The 12,871-nt window shown below is 50.0% G+C and overlaps 1 protein-coding gene across 4 annotated transcripts in view; it reads left to right on the plus strand.

Moving 5' to 3' along the window:
• The window catches only part of PPP1R1B (protein phosphatase 1 regulatory inhibitor subunit 1B), a 57,384-nt gene that overhangs the window by 21,925 nt on the left and 22,588 nt on the right, over window positions 1–12,871 (plus strand). Inside the window, exons 5-8 of one of the 4 annotated variants that reach the window (XM_019550288.1) lie at window positions 976–1,102; window positions 7,127–7,309; window positions 10,351–10,411; window positions 11,685–11,707. In XM_019550288.1, coding sequence (XP_019405833.1) covers window positions 7,229–7,309; window positions 10,351–10,411; window positions 11,685–11,707 — 165 coding nt within the window. In that variant the 5' untranslated portion in view covers window positions 976–1,102; window positions 7,127–7,228. Of the gene's footprint in view, window positions 1–975; window positions 1,103–2,524; window positions 2,541–3,434; window positions 7,310–10,350; window positions 10,412–11,684; window positions 11,708–12,871 lie in introns of those variants that run through there. The other 3 variants (XM_019550289.1, XM_019550290.1, XM_019550291.1) reach the window with 3 other exon arrangements.

Here is a 12,871-nt window from a genome sequence, read left to right on the forward strand (position 1 = left end):
GTTAATGAAGATATTGAACAATATGGGTCCAAGGACAAGAGTGTTCAGGGTGGGCGGGTGGCATGTGTGTGATGTCTGTGTTAGATGTGTTGGGGGGTGGGTGTGCCTTAAGACATGTCCAGTTTTGCTCCCCTTGGGTTTGCACAAGTGCCAGGGCTAAGACCAGGTCATTAGTTCTGCGTCAGGATGCTGGCAATACTGCTCTGACTGCAAGACCCATGTTGACCCTCAGAGTGCTGTGGGATGGAAGATGCTGTACGGTGGAAAGGGATACTGCCAGACACTATGATCTACCATTTAACCCCTCCATGACCTGGTTCCCTGAGGAACCCTGATTTTCACCTCACTCTCCAGGCTCCATGGGAGCTGGTGGAGCCAGGGCTGCTCTCAGCTCTGTTGAGACCCCTACCTCTGACCTCAATCCCCCTGTCCCTCCTCCCCACACCCCAGTTGCTATTCCAGTTCTCATTTCCCCATAGGCAGGCCTGCTGGTGCCCCTTACTTCTGGGTTGTGTCCCAGTCTAGCTCTGGCTCACATACTGCTGGGGGTGCATCCATGTAGCACCATACAGTGCTGTGTAGTGACCCCTGAGCTAGCTCTGGAGCACCTATCCACCTTCTCATGGCATGCCTCTGGCCTGATTAACCCTCCTGAGGTACCTTAGCCTGGGCACAGTGCTGGGCTTTTGCAACTGGACTGCTCTGGGTCTTCAGCCTCACTTGGGCATCTGCAGGGCATGGTATTGTGCCATGTGGATCCCAGCCTACAGCTCTCTGTTAGCCCAACTCTGGGCTCCCTCTCAGCTCTGACAGTACCCCTCGTCCTCAACCTACAGTCCCTCACTGTCCTGGCATTAGTTCTCCAACAGGTCTGCTAGTGCCCCTCACTCCCAACTTGCAAGCCCCATTGGCATCTGCCCATACAGCTCTGCCAGTGTCCGCCTTGCCTGACTTATGCCCCACCACCCATCTCAGCCCCAGGAACATCCCTGGAGCCTTCCTCTGTTGCATGGAACTGTTCTGTGCCCCCTGCCATGTGTGCACTGGGGCGTGAGCCATGCCCTCCAGGGAGGTGACGCGCTGTGAAGAATGTGCCAGTGAGGTGAGACATTGCAAACCCATGGGTCCTTCCCTGGGCAGGGGTGGGATGGGATGGGATGGGATGGGAGGGGGACATGACACCTGCCCTGCTCTTTTCGTGCTGAGTGCTTCCTGCGGGGGAGAAGTCTCCCAGGAAAAACTGCTTTAGGACCAAAAAAAGCCTGTGCAAAATGATTTAACAACAATCAAAAAGAACCTGTTGCCATAACAACCTGCTGGGTTCCTTATGCTCATGCAGTGCCAGCTCCCTGTGAGATCACATGCTGCTGCCTGGGCGGTGCCACTGGAGATGGCAAGGTGCCAGCCCCAGGAAGCCCCATTGGATGGCTCTGGGCCTGGCATAACCCTTGCTCTGGTCCCTCCAGAGCTGCTAGGCTGGCTTGTCAGCTGAGGAGCTTTGCACAGGTGCGAATGAGCCCAGCAGCAACAATGAGAGTCCAACCCTGGGCCAGGCTGGAGCTGCCCAGCTGCTCCCACGGCACTGGGGAGGGAGGGTTGGTGGGCACCAGCAATGCCTTTCCTCTGGAATTCTGGGAAATCAGAAGCACTTGGAAGGATGAGACTGTTTGCCACCATCCATGAGCACCTGGCGGAGAAAGTTGTAGCCTACGAAAGCTGACTCCTCTTTGAACCAGTTAGACTCTAAGGTGCTTCCCTGCCTTTTGCCCTGCAGAGGTCAACACACCCAAGGCACAAGCCAGTATGAGTGTGTTAGCAACAGTCCACCCTACCCTGCTTGGCTAGCTGTGGTGGATCAGGCTGGCTGCACCCACATATCTCCTCACTGGCTTAAAGAAGCAGCAGGTCCCTAGTTAAGTCTACCTGTAGCACCTGACAGATGCTGATTATTGGTGAAGCTTGTGACTGTTGCCCCAGGTCTCCTGGTTGTGGGCTTCCTTGCTTTGTCTGCTGTACTCCCCATGCCTTGGTTTGTTGCAGAGATTGTAGTTTGGGTCTAGTTATCCCTACGCACCTTCCCTTCCTCACAGATGTGTTTGCGTTGTTGTGCTGCAGCCCTAGTTGTGCTCCTAGGCTTCCTGTTTGCTAGGTGCAAACAGCAGTAAGAAAAGACCTGACAATAATGCATTCAAGAGCATTGGAGTCTCCAATTCATTGGTGGTGGCACCAGCCACGTGAATGCTTCACATAGAATCAGAGCAGAACTAGTCCAGGGAAATCCCCACCCTGTGGGACTTCAACGTGGGCAGCGTGTAAGAACTTGCTCGTGAGGCAGAGGAGCGTATGGGCTGTAAGAACCGGAGACCTTGAGAATATCATGGCCTTTCTCTGGGGTTTGCAGAACCAGCCTGAGATTGCAAGGCCTTTTTTGCTGTAACTGAGAATGAGGTTCCCTTTCGCAGTGAGTCAACAAAAGAGCCCTTCTTGGCACTGGAAGATGCTTCCTGCCTGCCATCGCCCCTGGAGATCAGGCATTTCAGGTAGGGACCAAGTTTGGTATAATTGGTGGGTTTGGAACAGGGCCCTGACCCTTCTCTTGCTAAGACTCTGTTTTCAGTTGCTTGTAACTTCATCCTATTTAAATCCATTGAACTTTTTGTCCTGGGAACCCCAACATAGTCCAGCTGCCTCAGATAGCAAGGAGAGCAGAAGGGGCAGTGGCTTTGTTTTATGATTTCCTTTTTTAGATCGTCTCTTTTCTGCGACTGGTTTTCCTGCTTTGCACTGGGCCCTTGGAATTCACCCAGAAAAGTTTGGAACCTGTATAAAACCTCAGTTTGCGCATTCACAGTAGAAGCTCAGACATTTGGAAGTGAAGCCCCTGAAGCGAGGTGTAAGGTGGCAGATTTGTGCCAAAGGCTGCCCCAGCTGTATGCGGTTTCCTAGTCATCCAGGCTGGGGAATCCAAGAAGGGTGGATGTGATGCTGCCCATGTGATTCACTTTTGTGCCATAGGCTTTAGAAACAGGTGCCCTGTAACCACACTAGCTCAATTAAGCCCAGCTGTGTTTTGACCTTTGACCTTGGAAGTACCTGGAGATCCCATCCCACTGGGTAGACTCCCAGCAACGTCTGAGCAGCCCAATGCTGTGCTGGGGTAGGGAGTATTTTGCTAGGGTTTGGAAACCTCTTTTTTCTATGCTTAAACTAATACCACTGTTGCAGCCCAGGCATGTGGGAAAGGAGCTGCTTGATTTGAATGCAAAGTGGGACAAGAGAGGGGGATACTGAGAGGGATGGGAATAGATCATGAGAAAGAACTTAAGGATCATGCAGTGGGGGTCGCTGGGAATGGGGGTGGCAAGAGAAACTGGAACTGAGAGGTAGGGTGGAGGGGTAGACTGGGACTGGGAAGCAGTGATGTCAGCAAAAGAGACCTGGAGGGGAAGACTGAGCTGATGAGCATGGACTCTGGCTGGGAACCTGAGGCACTGAAATTGGGCAGTGCCAGGCTACAGGCTGGAATCCCTGGGGCTTTTTTACATCCTGGTCTGTTTTTGTCTTTTTTAATTTTATTTTAAAACCCCTGGTTGCTGCTCTGAGTAAGGTCACATAGCAGAGGCAGGGAAAGAACCCAGGCATCCTGAATCCCAGCCCAGCCTTCCACCCACTAGACCACACGGTGGAAAGCGCTTTTGCTTTATTTTCCGTAACGGATCTGGGTGAAAGGGAGGCGGATTTGGATTGCTGGATGCCTCGCTTGGGTAAATATTTTGCTGTAACCACAGCTTCTGGAACCCAGCCATTTAAAGCAGTTGGCTCACCTAGAAATCCCTGAGCCTGAGCCAGCTCAGCTCTGCTGCTCACGTCACCCAGCATCCTCCTTATCAGAGCCAGGCTAAAGGTTTGTAATGACACCTGCCAGTGACGAGCTGGGTTTCCCAGCCAACCAGAGCCATCCATCTGAAGGACTCCTAGAACCAGCCAGTCACCTATTACTGTAGGACCTGGAAGCTAAATGGTCTGTAATCCATTTGTCCTCATGCTATTCCTGTGAGGCAGGTAGTGCTATAATCCCTACTATGCAGTTGGGCACTGGAGACTTTTTTTCCCCAGAGACCAAGTGACCTGCCCAAGGTTACACAGGGAGTCAGTGGCAAATGTACAATAGGGCCACAAACTGTCGTGGGTATTGGTTTATCCAGTGCTCCACTGACATGTCCTGTCCACATTAGGATGATACTGTGTGATACTTAGTTGGCATGGGGTAAAACCAGCCTTTTTCTGTTGGAGAAGACAAGGCCAAAGCTGAAGTCATATGGAAAAGAACATAAGACTGATGGGGTTGACAGGTAAGTCGGGGAAAATAATTAGATCCCTTTTTGTATCTAATATCAGTTTAAAATAAGTGTCAGAGACTTGTGTTATGTAGCACAGTGTCGGTATGATGAGAGGTGCTGCTGGTTGTTCCTGAGAGCAGGCTGGGAGCTGGATTTTATCTCTTACCAAACAAAATCAGATTTGGTTGCAGAACAATTTGATTTTTTTCACTGAAAAATCAAAAAATGATCTGCCTCCTACCCCCAAGAACTCAAAACTGTGAATATTTTGCAAGTGAAGAAGAAAATATTGATGAAAATGAGAGCTTTTATAAGCAAATTGGAATTTTGTCCAAAATGCTTTTTTTCATAAGAAATGTGGAAACGGAGTCCTAACCTCTTGGCTGGTGTCTGTTAGAGAAGTTAATGCAGCCATATTAGTTCATACTAGCTAAGAGACCCAAGCCGTAGATTTTAGGATTGAGCGCTTTGGAAATAACATAGGCACAGCTGGCAAACCCTGCTGAGAGTGTCTGAAGGCTGACCTTTTGCCTATAGACTGTAGGCCTTTGGCACAGGAACTTTCTCTCTGCTCTGTTCGTGCAGTACTTAGCACTCTGGTATCTTGGGCCAGCACTGGGCTACCCGGATCCATGAAAGGTGTAAAGGTGCGTGTGGATTAATGAGCCAAAAGGACCTGTTCCTTTTGTCTGGTCTGACCTGCATCACAATGGCTAGAGGAACTCGCCTGGTGCTTCCCTGCAGCAAAGAGAATTATTCTTCTCTGCCACGTAAGTGATGCTTACAAGTCAAGTAACTTGAGTAAATCTTGTAAAACAGCCTTTCCATCTCACTTGAACGACTTCAGATGAAAGGATCTTAAATAACTGCAAATCCCACCGGTGGCTCTTATCTAGATCCATGTGAGGTAATCAAAGTTTTAACAGCAAAGTTGGAGTACATCTGCTTCATGTGGCATGAGTCGTTCCTAACTACCAAGTTGTGTGGGTTGGCTGCAAACTTCCAAAAGAAACGTTTTCCCATCAGGAAATGGGCTTTGGCCAAAAGTATTTCTAGATTTCTTTTCCCCACGGAAAGGGTTTTGATTTGGGTGGAACTTTCCAATAGGAAAATCAAAAAGAGAACTATAGTTTTGCAGGGGGTTGACATTGTTCCCTGTGCCTGCCAGAGCCATCATGATGCAGCATGACAGGTGTAGTTTGAACCCCACTGTGCCTTCATATTCCCTTATAGGTCCTGTCATCTGCTTGGACTACATCTCCCATGATACCTCCCATGGATAAGTTCCCATAGTACATTATGGACATCCTAGACTCAAATGAAACAAAAATATTTCTGAACCATATTCTTTTTCTTACCATTTTATTCTGAAATGGATTCTAATATTGTCACTTCTTGTCCTGATCTGAGGGACAAAAGCAAACAGAGGAATGTCACATGACCTACAGGGCATACAATGTCTTTCTGGTCAGGTCTACTAGGTATTTATCTGGCCTTTCTGATCATTTAAGGGTTTGTTTTTTTTTACCCTCTAGACCTTTGTGGTAGGAGAATGTTATCCCCATTTTACTGATAGGGAACTGAGGCCCAAAGCAGATTAAGTGATTTATCTAAGGTCAGCCACAGAGTCCGTGGTAAAGCATAAAAGAGAATCTGGTAGATTTCCTGTGTCCCGCTCCTAGTTCTGTCTGCTAGCTTCACTTCCTCCCAGCCTTCCCCTTTAAGATGCAGCATCTTTCAATTTATTGGGCTGCTCTTGGAAAAGAGTGTTTTAATGAGGTATGTGCTACTCAGAAAATTCAAAGCCAACACAAACACACACACCTCCTGAAAGACAATGCCTGCTTTCATAGGCACATACAACCAGGGCACTCAGGTACACACCACACACCCAAATAACCCGTTGCACCCACTCATGTGACAAATGAACACTCGGCCACATGCACATGTGTGCACACATGCATGCAGGCTGAGGTATGTGCAAAAAGCCAATGCGCATCTATCTCAGTGCCCCCCAGGATTAAAATGATTTGCCCTTGCATGTATGCTTCACGATGTGAACACCACATGCACATGAAACCAAAATGAGTTGTCTATTGGGATGGCACCTCCATTTAGTTTGTCACCCACAAATCTTGGAGGGATTTAGCAAGAGCAAGTGGGTGCTGCAGGTAGGTAAACTGAGGCACAGGAAAGCTAAGCAACTTGCTTTAAGCCTACTGGTAGAACCAAGGCTAGGACTTAAGTTTCTTGGAACCCACTCAGAGCACCGTGTCTAGTGCCTGCTTGTCCTACTGAGCAGCACTGCCTCCTACCTACACACCCACATAAACACCCTTCTGCAAGCAGGCACTAATCCCAATGCAATCAAATTTCCCAGAGGGGAGGGGGTCCTCTCCTGAGCTGGGCAATTAAAGAGTTAAACACGGATGGTTTTGTTTGAAACCACCCGAATCGGCTCCCGGTGAGGGCTCATTAAACGAGGCCTTTGCCCCCTGCCCAGAGGATTAATAATTCAGACCGTGGCTCCAGTGAGCTGGTAGGAGGGCAGTGCTCCCTCCCTCCCTGCCTCCTCCTCCTGTCTCTGCCTCTGCCCTCCCTACCTACACGAGTCACTCCTGCAGCGGGGATGGAGCTGCCTAACTCTGCTGGGTGACAGGGGAGCGGGCACATTTGAGCAGAGCAGAGGGAGACTCCTTTGTGAGGCTCAAACAGGAGCCATCTGGGCTGGAGCACGGGGCTCCGGGGGACTGAGCAGCATAGTTCTCCCTTCCCCGTGAGTTCAGAGGAGAGAGGGAACGGGAGAGCTCCAGAGAAGGAGGACCTGGACTTGAAAGCTGGTTTCAGGAGCTGAGAGAGAAGAGACAGAGACAGAGCCCACCAGCACGATGGACCCCAAGGATCGCAAGAAGATCCAGTTTTCAGTCCCTGCACCCCCCAGCCAGCTGGACCCACGGGCAGTGGAGATGGTAAGTGGGGCATATCAACAGGTTCAGTTGTGTTTGTGGGTCTGGGGCAGAGTGGAGGGCGAGGGGTACAGCAAAGAAGGAATACTGCCTTCTAGGACAGGTGCTGGCACTGGCGTATGACCCTAGCGCACATGCACACGTGTGAACGCACACACTCACACGCACACACACATCTACACGTCTCTATATACACAACACATTTACCTGACACGTTTACCACAACACACATTTACTTAGGCACACAACACACATGCACTTAGGCCACACATATGGCATATATTTATACAAATATAACACATACATGAACGTAACACATCATGCACACTCACAGGTGTGACACACGAGTATGAATGCCATTCCTGCCCCAGTTCTCTCAAACTCCCTGATGCCGTTACACACACAGACACAGATGCACACACCCACATATCTGCCCCAGTTCTCTCAAACTCCCTGGTGCTTTTACACACACACACGCACGCACTCTCTCTCTCCAAGGCACTTGTATGCAGAGGCTCACAAAATCATCCGAACTACCACAGTTGCTAGGCTGTGCATGCAAATCTTGGGTGAACTTGTGTGTGCAAGATACCGTGCACTTGCACACTTGAACCTGAGCTGCTTGCCAAAAGTGGCAGTGTGCAGATGCCCACCTATTCTCGCACAGGGTTAACTCAATTTGCAAAAGTCACAGGCAGCAGTTGCACAAAACTCTGTGTGTTGGTCAAGCCCTCGTGAGTCTCTGACAAGCCAACCAGATCTCTGGGGAGGGGGAGCAGAAGAGTGAAGATCTGGGTCCTGTGAACTCCCCCAAGCCTATCTGGGGAGGAGACAACATGACAGGTCTCAGTTCTGTTTTGCTGTGGCCTCCTGACAGCCATGCGGCTGGTAGCTTTGTAGCTCCCATGTGAGTAAGTGGGGTGGGCAATGAGAGGGTGCAGGGAGAGGGAACGGTCAGTAAATGCTGGCTGCAACTTCAGAAAGGAGCTAGTTCTGCCAAACCAATTTGTCCTCATGCATTGTGAGTGTAACCCATCAATGTCCCATTTACTGCCCTCAAAACCTCCCTTGGCAACACACAGTCATCTAAAAGGAGAGCCTGAGTGCCATGTGACCTCAAGGTTACAGGTCAAATGCAAGGCCTTGTTTCAGTGCTATGGAAATTTCCTTCCTCGAGTTGCTGTCCCGTGGCTGATCTCTGGGCACTGAGTGCAAAGGTTTCTGTCTAATGCCCCTGGACCTGTCTCCATGTGGCAAATGTCACCAGTAGCACCATCAGCCTCCTATTTTGCAGAGGCCAACAGGCCATGAAGGCTGATACCCAGTGGTTGTATGTGTGTTGGGACGGGGGGGATATTTCTAAAGGGAATCCTAACCTCAGTTTTTCCAACCTGGGCAATAGATGAGGGTGCCTGAGTTCCTGAGTGTCTGAGCTGAGGTACCTTAAGGAGATGTTCAGAGAGTGCTGAGTTCCTGTGTGTCAAAGCAGCTGTGTCTTCTGGAAAAAGATAGGCCCTTTTAATGAATTTCATCCTTAGATATGAATTTCACTCCCATCGCTTTCAGGCATTTTTTGACTTTCAGGTGGTGCTGTTAGCTCTCCAGTACCGATAGGGTTTGAGGCCCAGAGAGGCTAAGTGACTTGCCCAGGTTCACATAGGAAGTTGGTAGCAGAACAGAGAACCCAGGCTTCTAGCCTGGTACGCTAACCAGTGGTCTAGGGACCTTCTCTCTCTATTTCAAGCTGCAAAATGCAGCTGCTACTGATTGGTGACTGCTATTAATAGTTTGGGCCTGATTGGTGCCCAGCAGAGCACCCCAGGGACAGGGTCTTTCCTGGCAAATGTGAGAGCCTTGGAACAACTGAGGGAAGGAGTGTGGAAGGTTGAAAGAAAGCAAAAGGGAAAAGGACAAGAGTTTCCCCCAGCTTGAGCCATCTGGCCAGCCTGAAGCTTTCACAGTCCGTGAGTCAGACCCTTGGAAATCATGAGGCCGGCACAAAAGATCATGAGATTGTAACAGATCAATGAACGGAGAGATCCTTTCACTCGCTCGCCAATCTCTGAGCCCTCGGGGTTCACGTGAGTCATGTTTTCAATCTTTCCTCAGGAATTGCAATGGCTCATAATGCACCAACTCTTTTTAAATGAACTCAGGGAGTTCAGCAATTCCAGAGCTGTGAGCATTCTTAACAGCACAAGGTCTGGGATGAGGTTGCGGTGCGGCAATCTTCATCAGGCTCCTAGCAGATAATATGGCAACTCCAGAGTTGCATGGCAGGAGAGAAAGCTTCTCCTGTCCTTTTGCTGTCGCTGTTGTATTGTTTGTAGCCTGTACAAGGTGTAGGGCAAAAGAGGGCAGCAGTGATGTACTGTGTGTACATTGTAAGGGTTTGGTATGAGCCCTGGGGCACTGTCAGGCAGTGGAAGACAAGTCCCTTGGGTTTGAGTGGGGCCAGCAGAGGACGGGAGGGAGCATGTGTTGGGGATGGAGTAGATGAGGGCAGCAGGATTTTACTATGAGTTATTACTTATGTTGCTGTAGTGCCTGCAAGCCTAGTCCTGGCATGGTGAGTCTCACAGTAATAGGAGCTGTACAGACATGGAACACAAAGATGATCCCAGCCCCGGAGTGCTAACAGTCTGAGATGAGAGACCTCGGGAGGCTGCTGGCAAATGGGGCACCACAAAGAAACACAGACCTGGTTTTGGTCATTGTGGTGGGTTTTTAGAACACACTTTAGTGACCTGAGTTTTTTATAAGCATCACAGCCTATAAAATGCCATGTGAGCTCTAGGCCTAGCCTTCTGGCCTCATCCTCTGATGATGGTCATGGCCTGATGCTTCTGGGTATCACAACAGTGGCTCTGAAGGGGAAGGTAAAGGAAGGAGACACCCAGCTAGACCACAATGATGGTGGCTTTGGTGCCAGAAGAAAGCCGGAGGCAAATATTCATCTCCCAGCTTCCCTATGCTGCCCTCTCCTCTCCTCTCATGGGGCAACAAAGCAACACTGAAGACTTTCTTCCTTCCTTTCTGTTTAGATCCGACGACGGAGGCCCACGCCGGCCATGCTCTTCCAGCTGTCGGAGCATTCATCCCCAGGTGAGGCCTGTTCTGCTAGGTGAGGGGATAAGAAGGGAGCTTTGCCCTCAGGCCCAGCCCCCTGAGCAGCAAGGGGCATGTCAGGGAGGGTGAGGAGGGCAGGCAAAGGTTAGTTTCTATGCAGACGGGGCAGAAGTGGCTTCTGGGGCCATGGAGCTGAGAATGCCTTGCTAGAGGGGAGGAAAGGATGGGGCAGAAAGCCAACCCCACTGGCAGCTCAGGGGAGGTGAGGGGAAGACCCACAGCATTGGGAGAACCTCTCACACCCGTTGTTCACTCACTGGGGGCCAACAGGGAGTGTGTGTGTGTTGGGGTTGACACCTTCCCTACTAAAAGGGGGATGGGTGTCCATGTGGTGAGGTTTGAGAACTGGAAAGGTTGCATCAGAAACCTAAAATGATCATATTTAATGACAAATTACCATGCGTATTTAAAAATATGCACATGAAAATGCTCTTTCTATTCCCTTTCTGGGCCTTACAATCCTACAAACTGTACTGCAGGTGGGTGGTCTCATTCCCCATTTGCCCCACTTCCCTCCCCCGGGCCCAGTAGCCATTTAGTGGAGTTCCATGTCATGAGCACTGTCTTTTCTGGTGACTTGACCTCCTCCAAGACAAGGTCACATGTGTGTGATATCTGCAAGTACCATGTGTGAGAGGGTCAACATGCAGACAAGCTGAGGTCATGTAGATGCTGAAAATGGATCAGTTAAGAATATATTTCCAGTGCAGAGGCTGTCCATGAGGGTCCTGGGTTTTGGCCTTTGTTGTAAAAGGGTCAAACAGATGCAGTAGTTACTGTAAGTTTGTTACCATTGAGTAGTGGGAGGTCTTCCCCCAGTGGAGTACCACAGGAACACTTTCTCCCAGAGCCCAGGCACAGATTCCATAGCCTCTGAGATACCATGGGGCAGCTTTGGGCTGTTACAGCTTTGGGCAGTTCCATCATGGTGCTGGACAGGTGACTCAGAGTCCCCTGGGCACCCTCCCTCTTGATCTTGATCTTGATCTTGATCTCAGCTGGGGTTGGGATTGGGGGCACTTCCCATCTGGTGGGTAGAGCACTCTGCTCATAGGGTGGGGGAATAAGGGCAGATTCAACCAGGGCGTGGTGCTTCAATCTACTTGGGTTTCACCTTCCATCCTTACTAGAGATGGATCTGGGGCCCCTCCCTACCCAGCACCAAGCATCCCTGCTGCTTGTCCCAAGATTGTGTTTTCTTTGTCTTTAACTCTTTTCCTGTTTTTTGCCTTTTTTGTTTCTCCTACAGAAGAGGAGTCTTCCCCATACCAGGTGAGTGACAGGTGGGAAGGAGGGGGGACCTCCATGAGGAAGGGTAGGGGGGAGAAACAGACAGGGATAGGGGGAGAAAGCTATGAAGATGCAGTAAGACTCAGGAAGTCCCTTCTACTGGAGTCAGGTGAAAGGGCGTGCTGGTGACGATGCTGAAGTCTCTTTCTACTTGGTAAGCTGGCTGGGGGGGCGGGCATTTAGTTTGGGGCTGACACAGACGGGACATCAGAGGAGTGAACCATCTCCAGAGAGATTCACTCTGACCTCCCTGTGGAAAAATCACCCCTGTCACTGTACTGGCACTGCCTTTTACCACCACAACAGCTGCAAGATTTGGGCAGGAATCAGTGTGGGTAGTGGCAAATCATTCATTGCAGGGGCCTGTGGTAGAGTTGGGTGACTCCAGGACAGGATTAACAGTGGGAGGGTTGTGGATTGGGACTGAGGGGTATTGGGAGAACAGTGTATAGGGTGCCCAGGGCTGGAAGAGAAAGGAGTTGCAATGAACAAAACCCTGGTTGAGGAGCCCAGAGCTGAATTAATGAGGGAGGGGCTCTAGATGAGAAGTGAGGGTCCTGAGCAGAGCAGCAAAGGTCACTTGCACTGTGTGTGGACAGCTACTGCTTTTGGTTTCTACTAATCATCACCAGATCCATTCAGAATTTACTAAGGGGGGTGCATGAGGGAGTACAGGGGAATGTCAGCCTATTGATCTATGGGCTTGTGCCGCCTTTTTGCCCTTGTAAATCCGGTATAGCAGGGCTAGATTCCAAGGGGCAAAGTTATCTTGGAAGTTAACAAACACTTCTGGCTGTCGCAAGGGCCAGATCTCTTGCTGTGTCACCCTGATCTGGCGAGAGCTTATCTCCGCTCGCATTTTCCATGACTTCTCCTTGATCTTGAATCCAATTAAATTCCTCACTGCATGTGGCAAGAGGCAGTGCCACAGTGGAGCAGGGAGACATGAATAGGAGCCGGAAGTCAGAGGCTTTGGAACCGGTTGGTGTTTTGGCTGCTCTTCAACCCTGCCTTGTAAGGCAGAGATCCCACATTTTATAACTCTATCACATCCACAGCTTATAATCGCGGCATGGTTTTGCTACTGTGCAATAAATTAAAATAAAATAAGCCCCTTGCTGGATAGCACAATATAGAATCACTTGT

This window comes from Crocodylus porosus, unplaced genomic scaffold, assembly GCF_001723895.1.
Source record: "Crocodylus porosus isolate Cpor-Errol unplaced genomic scaffold, CroPor_comp1, whole genome shotgun sequence".
Classification (NCBI taxonomy): Eukaryota; Metazoa; Chordata; order Crocodylia; family Crocodylidae; genus Crocodylus; species Crocodylus porosus.